General features: G+C 36.2%; 3 protein-coding genes across 4 annotated transcripts; all 3 read right to left on the bottom strand.

The window, feature by feature from the left end:
• Positions 1-324: 324 nt before the first annotated feature.
• Positions 325-20,581, bottom strand: LOC114730554 (3-ketoacyl-CoA thiolase 2, peroxisomal). Of its 2 annotated transcripts, XM_028917642.1 has the most exons (15): positions 20,570-20,581; positions 4,109-4,195; positions 3,756-3,832; positions 3,581-3,665; positions 3,268-3,394; positions 3,083-3,181; positions 2,940-3,007; positions 2,714-2,821; positions 2,511-2,588; positions 2,291-2,423; positions 2,109-2,205; positions 1,155-1,278; positions 963-1,071; positions 794-877; positions 325-707 (listed from the first exon to the last, which is right to left on the bottom strand). In XM_028917642.1, exons 1-15 carry the CDS (start codon positions 20,570-20,572, stop codon positions 598-600), a joined length of 1,389 nt encoding a protein of 462 aa, XP_028773475.1. In that variant the 5' UTR covers positions 20,573-20,581; the 3' UTR covers positions 325-597. The 2 variants fall into 2 exon arrangements, with proteins under 2 accessions (XP_028773475.1, XP_028773476.1); XM_028917643.1 differs by lacking the exon at positions 20,570-20,581 and having other exon boundaries at positions 4,109-4,281.
• LOC114730565 (uncharacterized) lies at positions 7,389-13,867 on the bottom strand. Its single transcript, XM_028917659.1, is given in 11 exon segments — positions 7,389-7,780; positions 8,380-8,467; positions 8,592-8,714; positions 8,988-9,135; positions 9,219-9,382; positions 9,724-9,876; positions 10,361-10,444; positions 10,530-10,826; positions 10,910-11,822; positions 11,824-13,629; positions 13,821-13,867. Coding segments are annotated over 10 exon segments (3,552 nt in total). The 5' UTR covers positions 13,221-13,629; positions 13,821-13,867; the 3' UTR covers positions 7,389-7,595.
• Positions 19,369-22,568, bottom strand: LOC114730560 (probable voltage-gated potassium channel subunit beta). Its single transcript, XM_028917654.1, has 4 exons — positions 21,923-22,568; positions 21,019-21,162; positions 20,343-20,507; positions 19,369-19,791 (listed from the first exon to the last, which is right to left on the bottom strand). The coding sequence occupies exons 1-4, from the start codon at positions 22,484-22,486 to the stop codon at positions 19,678-19,680; spliced, it is 987 nt and encodes a 328-aa protein (XP_028773487.1). The 5' UTR covers positions 22,487-22,568; the 3' UTR covers positions 19,369-19,677.
• Between the last annotated feature and the right edge of the window lie 1,760 nt (positions 22,569-24,328).

The raw sequence follows: 24,328 nt of genomic DNA, 5'->3' as shown, positions 1-24,328 counted from the left end.
TTCCCATTTCCTTAATTACCGAGAGACCCCTTTTTTTAACAGAGATTCTGATACCCTCGGACCATGTAATTTTGTGAGACTGTAAGAGATGAAATTTGCTTATAAGAAATTCTAAATTCCACTCCACCTCTTCTTTTTCCAACTAGAGAATCAAATTAAATGATCCTAAAGATTTCAGCAAGTCTATAGATACTTAATAGGATTCCAAAAATGGTTGCTCCCATCTTTTAATTGATATCGCAACTAATTTCACTTGCTAACGAACCTGTTATAAAATGTCATCGCTCAATTCAAAATTAGGATTTCTCATACGCCACGATATGCGATAAACGAGCATAACTGCTTCTGTATCAACTCAACATAATTAAGTCCCAAATGATCAGGGAAACAGCGTTAAGATCACAATCCCACTCCATTAGCTCATCGAACTTATTGTTTTTCATTCAATAAAGATGGGGTAACTAGGCTCGGGATAAATAACACATGACTCCAATCTTACGCAAGTCTGTTTCAAATATATGCGGTGTATACTTCAAGGGGGTAGCAGATATTCTTGAGAAAAATTCAGTCCAACTTATTAAGTCTTGATATGAAGGTCTACCGAGCATCCTTAGATAGGAGGAGGTTGTCGTTGACTTTGCGGGCATTGCAAAGATCATCAACATGTGCACCTCTCTCGAACACCGCAGCTGCTCCCATTCCAGTGCCTGCTCACGGTTGATAAATACCCATTATGCTCCGCGCAGGGTGGAGAACACATTCACACAATTAGAGAGAAAAAGCGAAGTAGTACCTATGCACATGGATATAACTCCAAAACGGCAGTCCTTTCCTCGACGTTTCATTTCATGCAACAATGTTGCTACGCAGCGTGCACCTGCAACAGAACCAATTATGAAATTAACATCATCATAAAATAATTAAATAATGGGGCAATCGAATTTATAAATTCTAATCCACACCTGTTACGCCCAAGGGATGCCCAAGGGCAATTGCACCTCCATTAACATTAATCTTTTCAGGATCAAGATCCAGCTTGTTACGGCAATATACAAACTGGGAAGCAAATGCCTGGATAAACGCTCGTTACTTAAGTGAGTCAATATAAAATGAACAAAAAAGGAATACAAAGAATTACCATATTTATTTAATACCTCATTTATCTCAAAAAGATCAATGTCGCTGAGCTCCAGACCTGCAGCCTTTACAGCAGCTGGAATTGCAACAGCTGGGCCAACTCCCATGATAGCAGGATCCACGCCTACTGCAGCAAAGGTCCTACATGTGGGCCAAAATATAAGCACAATTTTGTTTCTCATTAATTTCACCATCTGAGTACAACTAAACAAAATATTGCAGCATATGGCATATGGTTAAGGATCTAAGCATAAATCATAAATCCTATCACAAAAGATAAAGATGCAGTCATGCAGATATAGGAACAAGACCCTGTACTTCAACAACTTCGTGAGATATACATGGAAATTAGCTTAGTGGAATTTGAATGCTAAAAACATAAAAATACAAGGATGAAGATCAGAGAGAGTATTGGTGTTACAGCACAGATATAGATTCTTTTCCAAAAACAGAAACATCCTTCTTTTTGACTAGGTATGGATACTATATTACATGCTTGTTATAAAGGATATTACTTGAAAATTATTCCAAGAACTGATTATTTACAAATTATGAATAATGAACTTATCTATGGCTTATGCGCTCTAGTATTACTATTGGGGTTTAGTATTTTATGCATATTAATAGCATATTTTGTGCGTGTCTCTATTATATATTTCCTGCAATTTTCACCTGTTACCACATCTTAGAGTTCAGTACGTTTTTACAATTCAAGGTTCAAAACATATGATTTTCTGATTTGTGATGCACATCACAATTTGACAACTATGTTCATCCCCTCTTGCTTGGAGAGTTGGAGGCGTATGTAATATGGGTGCTTGTAGATATAGAGAAGGTTCATCTAAATTCATCCGAGAAAAGGGCACAAAAAATAATTACATTGTCCGTTCCTGATTCATAAAGTTTTGGACACATTAAAATGCATACAAGAGCTTGCTAAAATGATGTTATCCATGCTACCGCTTAAGTACCTGAATATACCAAGGATTGGTAGTCCCTTCTGCATTGCAACACTTCTTTTCATCAGCAAAACAGCCCCAGCACCATCGCTTACCTGGCTAGAATTACCTAAACCACAGGAATCAAATGATGAAAAAGATGACTCAAATGAAAATTTTGATAAAAGAATCATATTTGTTTGATGATATAATACCAGCGGTGGTACTCCCATCTTTCTTAAACACTGGCTTGAGTCTGGCCAAATCAGACAGTGTTGCATTTGGTCGAATTCCATCATCAACAGAGATGGTGACGGGCTTCTCCTCATTAGTTTTTGGATCCACAATCTATTACGATAAAGTTCATTGAGAACCTAGGACCTCAAAGATATACCACTTATTCAACAAGCTAAATAAAAGTTTACTTTTACATACCTTGGTTGAAACTGGGATAATTTCATCTTTAAATCTGCCCGAAGCAGTGGCTGCAGCAGCCCGTCTGTGAGACTCAACCTGCCAATACCATTGTTGAGAAATTACAAGAGTCATTAAACTAAAAATAATCCATTTACATAAAAAAAGAAAAAAAAAGAAAGAAGAAGAAAAAGAATGATGTGTTAATAGATATGTCAACTTACAGCTGCCTGATCTTGTTCCTCCCTTGACACTCCAAAACGGTGTGCAACATTTTCAGAGGTAATACCCATAGGAAGGAGGCAGTTCTGTGCTTGTTCGAACCTCTCTACCTACCAAAGCACATGAGTTAATATCAGAAAATTGAAGCCCCTTCAAAGGTTCTGTTTCCAGGAACGAAGGTCAAATACTATCATAAGGTGCCAAGCCAAGGGAGAGAGGGAGACATACTTTAGGATTGACCGACCCTTCCCATGCCATTGGATTAATTGTCATAGATTCTAAACCAGCACCAATACCTATACAATATAGTCAAAGGTAAGACAGAGTGTTCAAAGGCAGAGAAATTCCAACCAATCTGATGCACTCTTTACCAATGTCATAGAAACCAGCCCTTATAGCTGCAGCTACATCAGCAACAGCTTGCAGCCCAGAAGAGCATTGCCTATTCACTGTCCTCACAGGTACAGTTTCTGGACCATACAAGTTGTCAAACGTAAGTTTAGTAGACCATCATAAACCATGAGGCTCATAAAGAACTATTTACATAGACATATACCAGGAAAACCAGCATAGAATGCCGCCATTCGGCATTCACTAGCTCTCTGAGATCCAGGTGCCAATACAGTGCCCACAACGATGTCACCAACTTCAGTCGGATTCAAATTGGTTTTCTCTATCAGAGCCTATGATTAAATTCAAAATTCATCATCAAGGTTGAGCGCATATATAAGCCAAATGAGCGGTTAGAAATCAAGAATTTTAATGGACAGGGACTGATCATAATGCTTGTAAAACGAATATAGTTGCAAAATTAAATCTGTAAGTTATATAAAAGAAAAATAAAAAGAAAAAGAGGGGGAAAATCTTGCCTTCAAGACAGGAGCTAACAGATCATCAGCATGAGTATCTTTGAAACCACCACGTTTGGATTTGCACATCGCTGTTCGATACGCTCTGCCAATAAATTAGTAATCAGAAAATGAAACCCAGTCAACAAAAATCCAAGTCAACTTCAGTAGTTGCATAACAAATACAAGAACTTACGCCACAATCACTACATCGTCCCCGAATACAGAAGTCCTATGATATGCAGCACTATCCCCCGCCATGCATGCCGAAGTCTGTTGATTAGAAGTCAACACAGAAACGTAATTACTGGAACCGTCTGAAAGTCAACATAAATATACAAATGCATACCCAAGGAAAAAAAAACTTTAATCAAAATTTCAAGCCACTAATCAATCGTAAATTTTCGTTGTCAACTAATCAATCGTCAAATCTAGTTCTAAACAAAAGAGTCAGATGGGTATTTTCCCGCAAACCAAACACCGTAATCAAAACGAGGTAAAAAAGCAACAAACGCAAATCGGTTAAAACTTCACTGGAATTGTACTCACAGCGAGGGATGATTCGTTCCCGTAGACTGACGAGGAAGGCTTGAGGTGGTCAAGCAGAACCTTTTGCCTGTTGATGGCTTTTTCCATCTTCGTGAACGAATGCAAAAGAGGGTCAGACGACGAAGGAAACGAAGCTATCTGAGAAAACAGGAGACGTGAGGTTTGGAGATGATATGATCCCTGAATGTCACGATATATATAAATATCGTTTGCCTGCGAAGTTGGGGGAAGATGGGGAGAAAAAGCAAACTAATTTTTCACATTAAAATAAAAATAGAATAGTAAAAGGATCTGCAAGGACCGAAGAAGATGGATATTCTGGGCAAAAAAACAAAGGGATAACTATCCGCTTAAATTAAATTGTTTAATTAATTTGAATAAAATAAAAAAATTAATTAATTAGGCTATATGTCCTGGACTACTTTAAAAAGCAAATCATAAATTTAAAACTACTTACAAAATACTCTTCCGGTTTTAAATATAAGATCCTTAGTATAAAGATCTTATATTTAGAACCGGAAGAGTATTTTATAAAACTCTTTTTATGTATTTTAAAATGACATGATTTGGCCCAAACACTCTCTTAGCGTCGGATTTAGTTCTCAATTAATACTTCTTATATATGCCAATTTTTTTTTTTAATACAATTCTTATATACGCATTTAGTAATCCATAACATGGGGGATCTTGCTGGTTCAGTGGGCCATGATCGATGATCCCGTGACGTGGATGCCGCAGCTAAGGTCGAGTCGAGTACGTATCTCCATCGCAGCTTCTAGCGAGTGGTCACTGGCTCTATTAATTAAGTTGCTTAAACACTGCGCATGAAAAGGACCAGTGCTAAGATCTTTGAGAGTACTACGAGAGGAATACCCGACTTGAACCCAAAAATATAAACATAGACAATTACTATTAAGTCATAAGTAACAAAATGTTGGGGAAAAGACAAAAAAGATTATTTCATATTTTTATAATATCATATTATTTACTAAAAATATTAGATGCACTAACACAAAAATATTTAATATGTTTTTTTATCCTTAATATAAGAACTATTTAATTAATTTGACTAGATTAAAAAAATTAATTAATTAATTATAACAAATATAACATGTTCTTGTAAAATATTTTATTTAATGAAGTAAAATACACTGACCACTAGAGCCGGTAATACGGGCTGGGCCCGCGGGCCCAGCCCGCCAGCCCGCCAAAAAAGGCGGGCTTGGGTTGATGTTTTCCCAGCCCGCCATGGTGCGGGCTACTCTAGCCCGCACCGCTTTTGGCCCGCTCCGCCGCGGGCCAGCCCGCCAGCCCGCTTTTTTTTTTTTTTTTTTTACTTTTTTCTGATTTTTAATACATTATATAATATAATTAGATGATTTTGACCATTAAATTTCATATGGACATTACCTCATCCATATCATTATATATATAATTAATTAAGCACTTTATATATATGTATGGTTATATGAAGAGCACTATCCATCTTTTATTTTTATATCTATTTGTCGTTAGTATGCACGGCTTCATAAGATTAGATAAATATGTGATTTTCATGTAGTCATACATACACACACATAAAAGATTTACTTAATTAATTTGGATAAGAAAACTAGTTAAATTAATTATTTATAAAAAATATATATGTTAGTTTTTCTTAAATTTCTTCTAATATTATAAATTAATTCTCTCTTTTTTTTTATTAGAATCCATTACTCAAGTTTAAAACTCGGAGCCTAATTTCAACATTTCAAATTAGGCTTAACTCATACTAATATAATAAATTTAAAAAAAAAAAATTTAGGCGGGCTGGCGGGTTGGCAAAATGCCAGCCCGCCAAGGTGCGGGCTACTTCAGCCCGCACCGCATTTGGCCCGCACCGCGGCGGGCTGGCCCGTATCCGCACCGCCAGCCCGCTTTCCCAGGTCTACTGACCACCTGTCTATTTTACCTTAATTACATGAATTTTTTTATTATTTTGAAAATGTATATAAATCTCCTTTAAAATTAAAACGTATATTACAAAAACCTCCCTTCTATATTTAAAATTTTATTTCTATCCGCTCAAACCATTAGTTGACCTTTAATTTTGATGGTAAATTATATTTTTAACCAAAATACCTTCATTTTAACATAACAATTATTAGACATTTACATTTTCCAAAAAATATTTTATATAAAATCAAAACATAATTGTAATACTTATATTTTTAAAATTTCCAATATGTTATAAAATTTATTAATTTTGATTTAAATAAATTTTTTTTATAATTTTAATTTTTTATCACATTCATTAGAAATTATTTACTTTTATTTTTTTAAAATTGTAAAAGCATATTTCATATACATAGTTTTTGTTTATCATAAAGTTTAAATGATATAATTTTGAAACATCTTATAAATTATTTAAATTTATAATTTAAAACTTTTAAACACATATTTGTTACAAAAATTTATAAACATATTTAGTAATATATATTTATTAAAAAATTAGGTAAATTTTTAATCAAATCTTTTATGTTTGTTTTAACTGAATGAAATTCGCATAACTGTAAAAATATAATTTAAAAATTTATTAGAATATGGGGTAAAATAATAAATAAAATTTATTTTTAATATAAATTGTATTTAAAAATAATATTCCTGAATAAACTATATATTTTTAAAATAGATGAGATGTATGTGTAATTGATACAAATTAGAAAGGTAGTTAGAGCATTTTACTATATTTAATATGATATTTTATATCAGTAAATAGTTTTTTTTATATCAAAATATCAGTTATAAATTAAATGAATTAGTTTTTTGAAAATAATAATAAATACATTTACTACTATCTTATAGGCTATAGCAGGACAAATGGGAATATTATTTGCTACTCAAATTATATTTGTGTCCACGCGCTCGGGGGCGTTTGCATCCTAGAGATGGAAAGGAAGGTTGTCATAGGAATGCGTGCCGTAGGAGATATGGGAAGAAAGGGGCGTTACGCGCATGGGGATAATCCTTCGCAGATGTGGTCAAACCAAGAGGCCTCCGACGTTAGCATATCTTTGAAGAAAACGTAGCATCGATGTATCCTCATATAATATATATATAAAATTAATATAACTAATATGAAATATAAAATTAACGAGAAGTTATATTATTCATAAATTACTCATCTAACATTTTAATTCTTCTGGTCAGATTCAATGAGAGGGAGCGAAGCACTTGATAACTTGGTGATCTTCGTGTATTAAAATCTGGTTGAAGAGAATGCGCTGATATGGGACAAAACTTGAGGGAACGTGTGTGTAGCTTTCATATATACAATTTTGGCTAGCAAGATGGGACATCTAAACTAAATTTCCTATACAAACAAATCTATCAAAATAAATTGAAAGCGTTTCTTTCTTATGTGCATTTCATTTTCAATTTTTTTTAAAAAAAAAAAGGAAAGAAAGAAAACAGAAAGAAGAAGAACAAGAACAAGAAGAGGCTGTCATCAAGTTGCAGGAGCGTGTTTCTTCTTGGGCAGAGCCGCTTGCATGAGGCGTAATCTATGTGTTATTTCTGTGAAGGGTGGCCTGGCTGCAGGATCAGGGCTCCAACATTCTTCCATCAATCTCTTCCATTCTGAATCACAACGTTTTGGGATTGGAGGCCTGAGTGTATTGTTGACAATTCCACCTTCATTAAATCATCAGTAACACAATCAAATCATCATTAGAATTCAAATGACGTTTCAGTACGCTCAGTTTTCCTCTGCTACAGTAGAGTACAAGACACTCTCGTGTGGACTTGATGATACAGAACAAGAAAAAGGTTAGGGGCTTACAGAGTGGCGTGGTAGAACAGTAACGTCACTCAAATGATGGGGCATCTTTTTAATGGTTAGCTTGCTCTGTGCATGATTGGTTAAATTGCCTTTAATTGAACATATATATTAAAATGCATCTAAAACGATAGTTTCACATAACATTCCCACACGACAGGATTATCTGTTTGTTTTTGTTTCCTTTGTTGCTACGTACTAGTTCTCTCACATGCCTTCTCCTGCTTATCCCCTCCCCCCACCGCCCCCCCTCCCCCCCCAAAAAAAGAAAATTTTTGACTATCCAGTTTGGAAAGCCAATGTTACAAGCAGCACCATAATGTTCCTTAAACAGAGAAATCAGATCGTGGTCATGGTCAAGTGATTTTTGGCTTTCATTCTTGATATCCATCTTTGAGGAGGAATGCAGTGAGAAATCTATATGGAAGACAAAGTTAAGATCATACATGCTTACCTATGATGGCACCACAATGCATGCTAGCATATGGCTCTTCCCCAGTCAAGATCTCCCACATGGCAATGCCAAATGAGAAAACATCAACCTATAGGAGAACATAACAGCCATTAGCCGGGCACTTCAAATGTTACATTCCACAGGAAGCGAATGGATGGTGACATTAAAGCAGAAAAAGGGAAAAAAGAGCTACACATAAATGAGTCGCTAACCTTCTCAGAGACCCCACTACTGTTGCCATCTAATAATTCTGGTGCCATCCAGGGAAGGGTTCCTCTGACACCACCAGAAACAAGAGTGTTACGTTTAATTCTTGATAGGCCAAAATCAGCAACCTGCAGGGCACATTTTTACCAGGCTGATTGGTCCTTCAGTTTTCTTGACCCAACAAGTTCGTACAGGGATTGTACAAGAAAGGATGCAGTGAAAACACAACTAATTAAGAGCTCAAGTTGTCATTTTTCTGACATAAATTGATGTTAGTTGGCAGCCATCTGTTTGGTTTGGGCCATGACCCCAGATAGTTCCAGAAAGACTTGGTTTCAATTGACGAAATAGTCTAAAATGTCAGGAAACAAATTCAAATTCATGTATCTGCCACAAGTTACCTTGCACACAGGCCGTTCGGGATCCCCCAAATTGACAAGTAAATTATCACACTTCAAATCGAAATGAACGACATTCTTAAAATGCAAGTATTCCATGCCAAAGGCTGCATCCGTTGCAATCATAAGACGTTTTCGGCGGTCAAGCACTCTGCAGGATGACAAGAAAAAGTGACCTAAATTTAATCCCAGTTAATATTTTGCAAGAAAAATAGCTCCTGCGAATTAACTAACTTTTCCTTCTTCAAGAGAACATTCCTCAGTGATCCATGTACCATATATTCTGTAAGAGTTGCCAATGTCCCACCCGGGCCATCTGGAGCTACCCCATAAAAGGCCACCACGTTTGGATGGTGAAGAGTTGACAAAATTTTTGCCTCTCGCCAGAACTCTCTTTTCTGCACGTACACATATCATTAGCTTCTGTTCTTGTAACAAACAAAACTAGGCTCGCATGGAGTTTAAGGTAAACCGTATTGTTTATAATTCGCAAATAATATAGCGTTCTATGGATTTTATATTTATGTTGAATATTTGATTTTTTTTTAAGACACTGTTTAGGAGTCACCAAAATTGATATTTTGCAAGTCAATAAAAATAGTGTTTCGTTCATCATAAAACTTTTTCATCAATGACTCTCTTAAAACAGCAATATATATAAATATATACAAGCATAAGGAGAATGGGATCATAAAGAATACTCGCAAAGTTCAACTTGCTTATAATTATGTAAACCTACCAACCGCTCTTGCTCTGATAATCTGCCAGAAAAACAACTACTTTTTATCCTCTTGATTGCAACATCTGTTCCCCTCCACTTTCCATGATAAACAGTTCCAAATGTTCCAGATCCTAGCTCTTGCAATTCTTCAATATCAGCATTCTTAATAATCTGCAAGTTTTCATCTCGGATATTAGGTTAAACATGAGCACGAGCAGGCTCCTATTCATCTTCTTATCCCACTAAAACAAATTAAAGGAGGGAAAAGTGAAAAAATAATGAAAATAAAGAAAGAAAAACATGGGAAGTGGACTATCAGAATACAGGGGGCTTTGGACCTGTTTTTATTTGCTTATTTTCCTAAAAGAGCAAGTGACAGGATTAAAAGCAACATAAATGCAGTTTTTGTCAAACAAGTCTCAACGTCTCCCTTGTTAAGAGTTATGGACTGACTAGGGTATGACCGAAGCTACCAGACATGAGAAGGGATAGGAAAAGGAAGAAACAGAGACAATTTTTGGGTCTTTCCACGCTTGATTCAATGGATTTCATGACATGAAAAATTTATTCATCCACCAAATAATATTGAATAACATTTTAGCGTTCAACACAAAACAAAATTACTTCAGATTATGAAACTACAGTAATTTCATACCTGCAAACCATAGAGTTCAGCCTCTATTTCAGCACTTGCTGATCCAATTGACTTATTGAAGTTTTGACTATCAATTTTTGCAAACTATCATGGGAAAAAGGATTCTTTAGTCAATCGAAAAATAAAAAATTAGGAACCACATGATGCAATTTTATTTGGAAATTCTCACCTCACTTTGAGATTCTGGACTGGCACTTTCTTCCCTTTTAAGAAACACAGCTTCAGATTCATCCTCTTCTTCTACACCTGAAGAGCCACTATCAGTTGGCCCTTTAACAATAGCTGCTGCATTTAGCTGCTTCATTTCTCGACAAGTAACAGAGCTCTGTGACTGGTTACGTAGCTCAATGCTATACCCAACAAAAGAATCTTGGTCATAGACAATCTTGTCATTCTTCTGGTGAGGAAAATTGGCAGGATTCTCACCAGAGAGAAAAATCTCCCCTCTGGAAGCTGATCCCTTACTCTGAATTACAATATGAAAACACAAGGATTAATCAATGGCAGACTTAGAGTCAAGTAGACGAATTCCTAAGGAAATAAACTTACAGAGGCTAACAGTATGGACTCTACGTCAGTTTGGGAGTCAATAAGCTGTAAATCAGAGGATCCATGGTGAGATGACTCGCTGTTATCTGTTGTCGACATAGTAAATTGAAGATACATCGTAGAATTTTGGCTTCTCATAAAAAACTCAGAAGCAGCCATGTCTGGTAGCAGACCATGTGGTTGCTCCTTCAGGTTTCTTGTAGATTCAGACTTCAATGAGGAAGCATGTAATTTGCATTCACTGCTTTGTGAGTCTACTGAAGACTGGCAACCAACTTGTTTGTAATTGACGCCCTCCAAATCTTTGATATGCAAGACACTTTCATGTGATATAACTTCACTATTACCTCCAAATCTTCCAATTTCCCCAGAACAGGCATTGTTATTATCTGCAAGTTGGAAGCTCCCTTGATTGGGATTCAAAATCCCCTTGAAACTGCCAGTTTTTCCAAAACTGGGCGGAATTTTATACTCAGCTATCAGTTTTTTTTCATCAATTACCTCCCCCTCCTGAAACGGCCTTTCCCGGAAAGAACTTGAAACTTGCAGAAAAGGCGACTTGTTGCCCTTTACTTTAAGGGAGGGACGCAAGTGATCTTCAGACTTCTCATCACTTTGCAACATTGGGTCAGACAGTGCATGCAATAATCTGCAATGGGACCTCTCTCTATCTCTATCATTAGAGGCTGAAATTACTAATGATGAGCCTTCAGGATGAGAGAGATTCTTCTCAAAATGGAATGAACCCTCGTGTGGACGTGGGGGTCTCTCAGATATCATATCACCTTGACCACACGTTGCAGAAGAGTCAAAGTTTTCACTATGGCTTCTCATGTGATATTGAACACCATCATTGTGATTCTTGGGCTGACCAACCTCCACTATATGTTGATTATTATGATGATAATTCAAAGGGAGGTCCTTGGGCTAGGTTGTTATAGTATGCAGCTGGATCAACATAATGGGCATCATCTCTGTACAAGGAATTGCCACATTGAATTCTTTCCTTCACAAAGGGAACAAGGCCTCCCTTACCAACATTGCATGGCTGGTCTGTAATTAGCTCTTTGTTGGAAATTTCATGATCTTTAGTCTGAGCACGAATACCAGATATAGGACTAGGTGGTGATTGATTGAATGATTTCCCTGGCGCTTGAAGTGCTGTTAAAAACTGAGAACCAGCTTTATTGAGCAATCCTCCCAAACGAGGGGACATTGGACTGCGATCCTTCACATCCCAAGCATATGCAGATGCAGTTGATTCCTTGAACAATCTTGGACTATTGAAATCAGAGGAATTTGCAAACTGGCTTGTTTGGCTTACCAAACCTTGCCCACTGGAGCTCATCCGAGGACTTGGTTCCAGCATGCCATTAACAGCTACGACATACTGATAGTCAACATCACCTGGCAGATTGACTTTTGCTTCAACAGAGTTCGGGTTCTCAGATTCACTTGATGATATGAGAAATATCCGCAGACGTTGAGAGCCTCCAATTCTTTCAACTTCTTCATACTCCTCTATCATATGATGAAGATCCTCATTAGAACAAACAGAAATAAGAGCATCCAGATCCTCTCCAGGAAGCTGGTATTTGATAATATGAGCTTGGTTCCATATTGCATGAGTCTTCTCCATAAGTTGCTTCCAAGCAATGTTTTTCCTTATGGATATAATCCGTGTTTCTCCTCCCACATATCTGAGCTTCCCATCATTTGGCCTAGGTAAGATTCTCCCTCCAAAGCTACAAAGAAATTTTATCTTCTTATACAACGAAGCATCTGAAAGCGCCGGTGGATAAGGATGACAGGACGGAAGGGATTCAGCTGCATAAATGGGCGGAGCAGTTGGTCCTGAAGAAATTGGATCCAAATAAATTTCTTCAGTAAATTTGCCAGATCGTTGTCCAATACCACCATGTTCCCACTGGAACTTGTTCAGATTGTTAGGATATGACCTGCTTTCAGGTTCAGCAACGTATCCTGATGTTGCAGCGAAATCTGACAAATCCGAATTACTATCAGAGTCCATTCTCTTTATTCCAACAACGCGTGCAAGATCGTCATAAACTGCCTGATAATTCTGATTATAATCACAACCCGATCTATTTGGCTGATGATTGTCCACATCAGTTGTGACAGTGGATCTCCTCAAACCAAACCGATCACGATAGAACTCAGTTGCAAATTCTTCGCCTGTCTGCGAACATATATTGTCTTCATTGCTGTCTAAAAGGATTCTCTCGTTTGAACCAGCAGTTACTGCACCTTTGAGCCATTGGCCAGGAGTGCCTGGAGCCTCACTATTCATGGTGGCAGAATAATTATAGCTAGCTCCACAAAAACATAAATTGCTCTAAAGCATTTTGAGTTCTTGGTGCCCGCACATGTTCAACCAGTGCCTATCTCATTCTTCAAATGTAGATTACTCACTTGAATCTCAAATTCATACATATGCATCCCCTGCCCTGTCGCTTGAAAGCTGATCTTGCAGATACCAACATATCGTAGATGACAATGATTATAAACTGAGCACAACCACCTCAACCCCTGTCTTCATAGGTATATTCAAGAGATGGCATGACCATGTAATCCCTCAATAAAATGAATCAGCAGGTAAACTAAGCTGATTATATTTAGCCGCCATTAAAAGTCTGAAGAGGAAGCTCATGCAATGAATTTACACGTTAATTCCATAAAGGAACTTATGGATTTGAACTCTGCAAAAGAGGCGCGATAAGACACAAAATGAAGAGAATGGGATCAAAAGATGCCAGTTTCAAAAACTACATTCTTTTCTAACAATTAGAGCGAAGTCAGACCAACAGAAACAAAAGTATAAGAAAATGGTGTCAATGAATCAAAGGGTCGAAAGCTATGCAAAAAGAAATTGATTTTCAGAACTTGGTACCTGTTCGAATGTCAAGAGATTCGCTGACAGCATGAAACTATATACTGGGGAGATTGCTGCGTAGGGAATGGAAGAATTGGGAATCGAGGGAATCCATGAAGCACCGAAAAGGAAAGGAAAAAAAAAAAGGAGTTAGAGTGGTTTGGGTTTTGGTGAAACCAGAAAACGGGTTCGTTCGTGAGGCAACGTTTGAGAGGAAGAGAGATAGAGCGAGAGGAAAACGTTCCATGAGGCGCGGAGTTCGAACGGATACGTCGGAGAACGACATTTGCTTAAAATAGTGCAGCACAAACACTGCAGAAGCTAACGACGTGTTTTCTGTGTTTTTGTATGCCATCGTCATTGGTCTCTAAAATGGTCATTGGTCTCTCAAGTCTGATCTATTCTTAAACTTTCAGACCCAGCTTGAAGGGGGCTTGATCTTGAAGGGGGAACCTTGATTCTTGTTTTGTTGCTTCCTTCTTTTCTTTTTCCCACCCCTGCATGCTGCGGTGGTGGCTCCAATTTTTTAACTTTTAATAATTGTTTCTTAATTTTTTAATATCAATTTAAAATCACAGCCCTTTTTAGCGATGCTCTTCTTTTGTTGTTTTTTGCCAAAACAAATGACATTTTTTTAGACAAAACTGTAAATTATTTGGTGTCATGAAAAGTTTTTATTTCTTATTTAATTTCTATGAAAAATATTTATTTTTATTTTGAATTCGTTTTCAATTTATTATATGCCTCCATTCCATTCCTTTTTCCTTTTTTGTTTTGTTTTTTGAGCTGAAAACATTCCTTTTTCCTTTCAATGAAATAAAAGAGTGCTCTTTTCAACCTTAATCATTCATAAAAATGGGAAGATAATCCACCCACTGATCGTCCATGATCATCCTCGACGCCGAAATTAGGATTTGAGCAAGACCTTAGCTCCATTATTTGTGTCTCCAGGTTAAAGCTAGCAATGAAATTCTCTGCCCTTTCATTGATATTGTCGTCGTCGTCGTCTTCTTCCTTAACCCCCATAATATATAGTAACTCCTTCTTCTTCCTCCTCCTCTTGTGCTGCTTTCAGTTATCAGAACCAACTCTTCCATTAATAAAGCTACTATCGCCATGTTTGTGACTTTGAGCTCGTCGTCCGGCGTTCTACACTTAACTTGTACAAAACTAACAGCAACTTCATCTTCTTCACAGCGACCTTGAATTGTCTTATAAATTAAATAATCAGTGAGAGCTGTTGGTCTCCCATCTATGTTGAAGTATACGTAATGAGGAAGAAAGGTTTGATATTTGCCGATGATATAGAAGTACAGGGGGTTGAGGTTTTTATAGCAAAAGAGAGAGAAAGCTTGTATAGAATCTAATTAATTAAAGTAGAAAGGAAGATTACGTGTGAGAATGAGCGTGACGGCTAATGATGATTTGATCAAAGGAAGCTCACAGCCACCAACGTTGAGGGCTTCAGGAAGCGCTCTATATGTTTAGATTGGAATCTATGCAACTAATAATAACAATTAATATACCTATTAGTCATTTTCGATCGTCTTAACTTTAAAGAACAACTTTTAATTATGAACTGGCGGATGCTGAACCCTAATTTCGTTAATAATTAGTGTTTTAATTTTGGTGATGTTTCTTTAGAAGTTATAGCTGCTTTCTGTTATTCTTTTTTGGTTATAAAAGTTATAGTTGCTTTCGATATTTCACATTTTAGGGATGTTTCTTAAAATTATATTGTTTATTTAAATCCTCAAATTTATATATTAGCCTCATAATATTTTTATTAGTATATACATCATTTGAAGAAAAAAATCATTCCTAGCGTTTTTAATTTTTTATATCAAGTAAATATCAATAGCCGAACGTGATAGTTTGTCTTCCCGTCTAGATAATTTAGTAATGCAAGATCAGTTTTTTGACCCAAGTATATTATGTATAGTTACAATAATATGTGGTCGTTTTATAAATTTATCCTATGATACCTTTTCTCAGTTAAAAAAAAAAGGGGAAAAATCAAAAAAATGAGGAACAATGTGAAGCAAAATTGATGTTGCTGCGGTGACAACGAAGTGATTTAGAAAATTGCCAATATATATTCGTAGTTCTCGCAAGAATCGACTTTATTCCAACAATATATTCTGGGAATGGTCATCAAAACCGGATTAGATTTAATCTGTCGGAAAATCATGATTAATAGATATACTGTGAAAAGAAGGGGCAAACAGTTAAAATTAAAATAACCCATCATGAGCATTATCATTATTATCTAAGTCACATTTTTATCAGTTACCTGTCTCTTTATCCACTCCGCACATGCCCAGGATGTGTTTGAAATTTTTTCATAAACTTGTGTATTTAGGAATTCGTGTAATTGACGTATATTATAGGGACTCAAATGAATTTATTGCTAACACCAAAATAAAAAAAGTGTAGACCGTATAAATAATTCAGCTATAGTGCTACAGTTACAGTACTTTAACCTGTACTATAACTGTATAGCAATTATTGTCATAGTTTATACGACCACAATATATATAAACATTCATTCATGAAAAGTATAATAGGATTAATTAATCTACTCGTCGGAAATCATCCTCAAAACCAGAACTTGAGCAACATCTCAGTTCCATTTGTCTCTCCAAGTTTAGTTGATGGCGAAAGTTAGCAATGAAATTCTCTGCCCTTTGGTTGATATCATCTTCGTCGTCTTCCTCATCCCAACGATAATAGTAACTCCTCCTCCTTGTTCCTCTTGTGCTGTCTTCAGAATCATGGAACGCCGTGACTCCTGCATTAGTGAAGCCTCGCCATCTCTGCAATAACTTCGACCTCTTACCACGACGTCCTACAATTGAATGAACTCGCCTGTACAGAGCCAACAGCAACCTCATCTTCTTCACAGCGAACTTGAATTGTCTTATAATAATCAGGGAAAGTTGTTGCTTTCCCATCGATGTTGCTGCTGTGGAAGTTTACGTAATGAGGAAGAAAGGGTTGATATGAATGTTTTGGTGATAACTTTGGGGTGCTGAGGCTTTTATAGCAGAAAACAAAGAAGTTTTTTATATAATCTTAACAGAATTAATGGGCAATTAAGGATTGAAGTGGAAGATTGCGTGTCGGAGTAAGTGTAGTGATCTGAACAAAAGGAAGCTTACAGCAACTTGCGCTGATGAGGGTTTCATGGAGAATATCATGTCTCGATTGAATCTATACAACTACCTTGTCATTTTCATCTTAACCTTAAAGAACAAATTTTAACTATGGTCTGGCGAATGCTGAGCCCTTGTTCTTTTCGTGATACAATAATTCTTAAAAGTTAGAGATACTTTCGCAGAATAATTATACATTTCGGGGATGTTTCATGATTTGTCTCTGGGCAAAAATATTGGATACAACATATTCATATTGGTTAGTAATGCATAAATATATACTATCTCTGCTCTTTAATATAAAAACCAGCTGACTAATTTGAATAGATTAAAAAAATTAGTTAAGTTATTTATTTGTAATAAATGATAGACTATAACTACTATTTAATGAAATATTTAACATATGTAACTATTATAAGGACCATCCTAAAATAAAAAGACAAATATGATAGACAAAATATATTAGAACCTTATATTTAGAACTAAATTAAATGTCAAATTAGTTCTTATATTGAGAATAAGAGGAAGTATGTTGTTTTCCAAGAATATTATGTATAGCTATAAGGTCGTTTTATAAAATTATTGTAAGATTTTTTTTTTTTTTGAACGCCAACTACTTCGATACAAATTTTTTGAAAAAGTCACAACGAAAATGATATAGAAAATTACCGATATGTATTTGTGGGTTTCCTAACAACCAACTTTATTCGAAGAATATATTCTTCATGTGCTAGTCAAGGCCACTTTAGATTATTGTTTTGGACAGACCCTATGTTAGTTAATTAATCATATACACACACATATATTTCAATCAATTGCCGGCCAATACACAAATTGTAATTTAACAGATGAATTAGCTTCGCTGGATAACAATGATTATGGTCAGCTCAACTGAGACCAGCACGATATACTCTCGTGTGAAGTGACACATTAAAAGGCGTATAATATAATTTTAAGGGTATTTCGAAATCTAAACTTTATTTGGAAAAGAAAAACTCATTCAAATTTCACCCTACGCTACTATCCACCACGTAAATATTTTTGATGTTATTATCTGGTTAATCCGGTTCGGAGTTTGTGACTTCTCTTTTCCATAGAGATATCTCATTTAGAACTAGAACTTAAGATCTAAAGAGATTTAACGGGACCTTACACCGCTGAACCAACTCTTTGTTGGTATCCACCACGTAAATATACGTGCGATGATAATTTATCGAAGTAGGCATGTCTTTTAACTTAAATTATGTATTCATATGATACTAAATGTACTTGGATTAATATTTGATTGGAGTGTATCGTCAGCTTTAATCAAAGATTTCAAGTTTAGAGTTGCAGGAATGCAAATTGTGTTAAATAACTTGTGAGAGTTGTTCTAGTCTTTATAAGAGTTAAGCCCAATTTGATCCGGATTTATGAGAGTGCCGTTAAATCTTTTGATTGAAGCAAGGCAGACTCCAAATACTAGGTTGATAGTCGGAATTTTAAATAATTGTGATTAAAATTTGAATTAAAATGGAGACACAATCCCTGTGCATTTGAAAATTTAGAGGGGAAAAAACATGGAATGTTGGTAATTTGTGTTGCGTCCTCGTGCAATAATTTAATGACAAATATGCTAAAATAATTGTTTAATAGCGGCCTAATTCCGATACCAAACAGTATTAAATAATGAACAAAGAGATTGAGATTTATGACGAGTGATATCAAGAAATCAAGACATTCCTCAAAGTTGGTTATTTATTATTTTATTTTTTTGGTTGAAAAAAAGACGTTGCTTAAGGGAATTAAACGCGCTATGGGAATGTTCGGGTCTTGAGGACCAGAAAGGGACCCAAATGACTGAGACTTGGGGCCCAAGTCCCACGTTTGATTGATTCCCACAAAAAAAAAATTGAAGAAGGTTCGGATTTTAAGGGAACTGCCACGAAAGTTCATTTATAACTTATGAGAGGCGATGCCATTGCCCGCTAGTACATCTCGGAGGAGTGCAAGAATCGTTCCGCAGACTGACCAATGATTTTCTATGGCAAAATATTCGTGCTTAGTCCTCCAAACACGTTGTTGTCAATTCATTTAATAAACATTATCATATATAATTGATCCTTTATAAATTCTAATTAACGACTTTATATAAATTAAAAAAATTAATCAGAGTTAATTACTTATTATAAAACCTTAAAAGTATATTTAATAAAAATTATTAGTTAAAAAATTTTGGTTAATTTGCAGAAAACGCCAAGTGAAAAAACAATTAATACTTTAGCAAAACTATGTAATATTATGAAATAAATACAAGAGGAAGAGGTCCTTGTTTATATATATCGACTTCTCTCTCACTTTTCGGTGAAATTGTTTAGAACCAGAGACAGAAGATGTCCATTAAAGGGAAAGAGGAAGGACAAGCCCCAGTGTGAAGACTTGAAAAGCGTCACAAATATAACATAATAAAACATCCAATCCATATATGCGCAAGATTAATAGAGTCCTAAGCACCCATTCCCGGATTATACTGCCACCAAAATCAGTTCAGCAAAGTTAAATCACAACCTGACCCCTCACGTGAATGAGAGAAGCAAAAGAGCACAAAAGAAATCGAATGTCAACAACTCACGGTAAGGGATCACACCAGCCACCACAAAGAATTTCCGGAAGCATTTTCTCCACAGTACCATCCGGAGATGACCATAAATTCATGATCTGGCAGAAGGAAAATGTTGAATTCATCTGTATGAGTCGGGGCGCTTTGGTTTGGTTTGAACCACAGCTTCAATCTTCTCCATCACCGCAGGTGTCAATAATGGAATTACATCAATTGCTTTCATGTTCTCTTGGATCTAATCAAAAGGGGAAAAAGAATCACCAATTTATATCTATAAAAATTTATTAGTAGCGCTCAATAATTTACAGGTCACTTGATTCAAATATAAAAGGAATTTGTACCGGCGATCTCTGGATATAGACAGACTGTACATGTGTTAACATACAATTCCAGGACATTTTAGGACAGCTTCTACTAAATATGTAATCAATAAGTATATAGCAATCTACGATGCTTTGTTGTATAAACTTGACGGGATTATTAAGCCTACTCAACCTATTACTTCCACAAAGACTTACACAGCATATGGCAAAAAGGTGAATACAGGGGAACTGGGACTGCAATAACTGGACAGACAAATTTCACAAGGGTTTATGCGCGAAGACTAGGAGGAAGGGGGGGGTTTCAGAAAGGGGATTCAATGATGAATGATCAAGGAGATAGTGGTTGGAAGATTATTTACTCTTGGCAGGTACGAAAAGGAAGGAAGGCCAGGTCTTGCTTTGTATGAAAAATATTGATCTTTAATAAATATGTCTTGAATAAGTTAAATAAAATTAGACTAACCTGAGACTCCTTTGTAGCTCCAGTAATAACAGATGAAACATTAGGATTTGCGGCACACCATGCAATGCCAAGTTGAGCTAATGGCACACCCAGTTCATCAGCTATTGGTTTGAGCCCGTCAACCTTTCTGAGCACATCATCAACCAGTGATCGATTTGCCAGATTCTGCAAAGCATGAAAAAGAGATTTATACTCTAGATAATGGGAGCATAACAACATGATCTGACCATTCAAGAAGAAGCAGATTTTTTAACTAGTTGTAAACAAACAACGTCAATAAAATCCAAATGAATGTCATCCAAACACCAATACCCCACTGCACTGAACATGATGCAGAGAAATATTACAGTAACAAATTAAGAAGATTAGGAAATAGGACACAAATAAATGGCAGATATAGCCATATATGACAGAAAGATACAAATTAAGGGAAACCATAACATTGCTGAAGTGATGGAAAAGTTCTTTTTTTCTCAACTCATAACTGATGCGTACTGTTCTTTCTCCAAAAACTCTGGCAGTATGAATCTAAATCACCAAGACGCGCGCGCGCACTCAATTTTAGAGGACTAACACTTCAATGACTAAGTAAAAGTGCACTCCGGCTTTTCTCGGAAAATCTAATTCGATTCAAGAAAAGACCAGGGGAAATCTGTCAAAGCAAATTAAAACTTACCCTGTAGTTTTCCAATGCAAACCGGCTGTCCGGTGGTATGGCCCCTTTCTTGTATTTTCCTGTTAGCACTCCAGATGCGAGTGGACTCCAAGTGGTCAGACCCAGGCCATAGTTGCTATAAAGAGGGAGGTACTCAGATTCAACCTATATAAAGCAGATTACAGTCAAAGATCCAATCATGCCTTTAATGACAATTAATAATTGAAAGCTGTTCATAAGAAATTCAATTAAGTACAATATGAAAATTATCCCTTCCTAAACATCACAAAAGGCAATTGCCCAGCATAATGTCCCAAGAACTGGCAATACAAACCAAGAAGTTGAATAATTAGGGGAAAAATTAGAACTATCTGATTAACCGAAGTAATGCATTTTTAAAGGCATGCATCACTAAGAATTAAAAACAAAGGAGGGGAGAGACTAATAAATCTCATGAGTCAACAATGAGATCGACCATAAGCAAAAGGCCACAGTATAGAGTCACCAAGAAGGTCCTTACAAAAATTGTGAAGCAATCAATTCCCAAACGCCAAATACACAAGAAAATGCTTAACCCAAATCCACTACAAGCGCTCTATTTTTTTTTTTTTTTAAAAAACCTTCATTTTTTTCAGCACAGGCACGAAGAATAAAAAAAAAAGAGAAAGAAAGAAAGACAGACAAAGTGCTGGAGCTTTAGAGCGACTGAAATGAAGAAGTCATAGGAAATCTACAGTCTTTAGAAGGTCCGAATTCCAATCAGAAAGAAGAAAGCCAACCCCGAAAACCCACATCAACTAGCGATCCTCAAGACCAAGTAGCCAATAAAACTTACCCGAATACCCAAGAAAACACTCGCCAGATCCCACGAAACGACAAAAATAAAATTGAAAGACCCAGTTGAGTGCGCCAGAAAATCCCTCACCTTGTGCCTGGACAGTAAGTTGTACTCGGGCTGCTCCACAATTGGTCCAACCAAATCCAATTTCTCAGCAACTCCCCATGCCTCAGTGATCTGCTGCGCGGACCATTCACTAGTCCCCCAATAAAACGCCCATCCCTTATCAATCACATAGTTCATAGCCCTAACCGTCTCCTCGATCGGCGTCGATGTGTCAGGCCTGTGGCAATAAATCACATCCACATACTCCATATCGAGGCGCTTCAGGGACGCCTTGGTACCTTCGACAATGTGCTTGCGAGACAGACCCTTATCGTTGGGACCCTGCCCTCCCCAGAAGATCTTGGTGGAGACGACGATGTCAGACCTCTTCCACCCCAATTCGCGAATAGCCTGACCCATGATCTCCTCGGCTCTGCCATTGGCGTAGACCTCGGCATTGTCGAAGAAGTTGACGCCATGGTCGCGGCAGCATTGGAGCAGGGACTTGGCCTCCTTCACATCGAGCTGATTCCCGAAGCTGACCCACGCTCCATACGAGAGCTGGCTCACCTTCAAACCCGATCGACCCAAGTTCTTGTACTGCATGGCTACTTGTTAGCGAAGTGGTCCACAAAGACGGGGATAGAGAGAGCAGAATCCTACAGAAGTCTGGAACTCTGGAGGAAGAACCGGGTTTTATTAGAGAAGAGAGGAGGAAAGGTGGGAAAGGGTAAAGTGGGGAGATGTGTGTGGCATGAGGTTTGATGAGTTGTTGACACGTGGAATTGAATTTACGGAAATGGTCATGAGTTCAGTTGAAATGCTCAAATTGTCCCTTTGAACTGAGAAAGAAGGCATGGAGAGGGAGGGGGGATGTTACGTGGGAAACCGACGTGTCATTCGGCATCTACCTTATGACCATCACTTGACCCTCCGGATGGCCCACGTCATCCTGTGAATATTAGTACTAATACATCCTTTTTTTAGTCCCAAGCTAGTATGGTAACATTCACCTACTAATATTTAATATAAGATCTTATTTAATTTTTATGTTAATCTTAAATATAAGACCCCAATCTATTTTGTTTCTCATATTTACTCTTTTTTTTTCAAGATAGTCATTCTAATAATTATAGTTTTAACCAACACATTGATTAGTAAGAATATTTTAGAAAAAACAATACATATTCATTACACATAACTAATTTAACTAAATTTCTTAACATCCCCAAACTAGTCAACTGGGTCTTATAATTAGGACCGGAAGTAGTATATTAGATGCATAGATGATTCTTCGATTTTGTGAAATGTTAGTACAGATTTAGTGTCATTCATGAATTAGTATGTACATAGATTCAAATAACCTAATTATGACTTTTAAGAATCTTTTTAATCTTTGTCTTATTTTTCTACTTCCATTCATGAATCCAAGTTAGTATAAGAACATTCACATTCAAATACATGAATTATTCTTTGAATATGAGAGACATGTTAGTAAAGACTCAATAATGTAATCCATGTATTAACGTTTCTTAACGCTAAAATTGTTTATTTACATGTACATAGATCCAAAGAGCCTAATTATGATTTTTATGAATCATTTTATCTTTTTTTTCTACTTCTACTCATGAACCCAAGCTAGTATAAGAATGTTCATATCTCTCAAATACATAAATTGTTCTTTGAACTTGAGAGACATATCAATGTAGATTCAATGTAATTCACATTAGTATTCCTAGTATTAAAATATCTAATTATGACTTTCATGAATCATTTTATTTTAATTTCCTCTTCATCTATAAATCCGAACTGATATAGGAACATTCATATATACCAAATACACCAGTGATTCTGTGATTTTGGGAAATGAATCTGTCCTTTCAACGTTTTGGACCCGCATTCCACCCCATTCACCCCTCTTTAAAATTTTCTCTCTCTTTTTTTTTTGGCCATCCTTTAAAATTTTGTTGTTTATATTCCCATTAATTATATAAGATGATATAACTCGCACTTAAATTATTTACATTAAAACTCCTTATCAAACAACTTACCAGTGGCAAGTAAAGACATTCGAATTATTTTACAAATAAAATAAAATAATATTCTTATCGTAAAATTAAAATAGTACACTAAAACAATCTAAAATAAAGATAAAAATGAAAAATGAGATGTGAAGGTAACCTTAAAGAGTTAAATTTGCATTTTAAGTCAGGTGAAAACTATTTTTTTTAAATGATAAAATTCCATTCACCCAATCACTTTTTGTGCGTATTTGATTTTTAGAAGTCTGGAGCCGAAGTCTTCACTGCCAAAATATAGTTAGAGTCTACCTAAGTACTATGCTTGGACCTTGATTGGTGTTGGAGGCAAATGGTTTTAATTGTAAAAGTTTGCCAAAGGTCACAATTTGTAGCTTCCTGAACATCCCATTGGATTAGTTGTAGAGAA

Source organism: Neltuma alba, unplaced genomic scaffold (genome assembly GCF_004799145.2).
Source record: "Neltuma alba isolate B1F8T4 unplaced genomic scaffold, ASM479914v2 tig00012743_pilon, whole genome shotgun sequence".
NCBI classification, from domain to species: Eukaryota; Viridiplantae; Streptophyta; class Magnoliopsida; order Fabales; family Fabaceae; genus Neltuma; species Neltuma alba.
The sequence above is the reverse complement of the archived record's forward strand: the minus strand, read 5'-3'. Positions and strand labels throughout refer to the sequence as shown.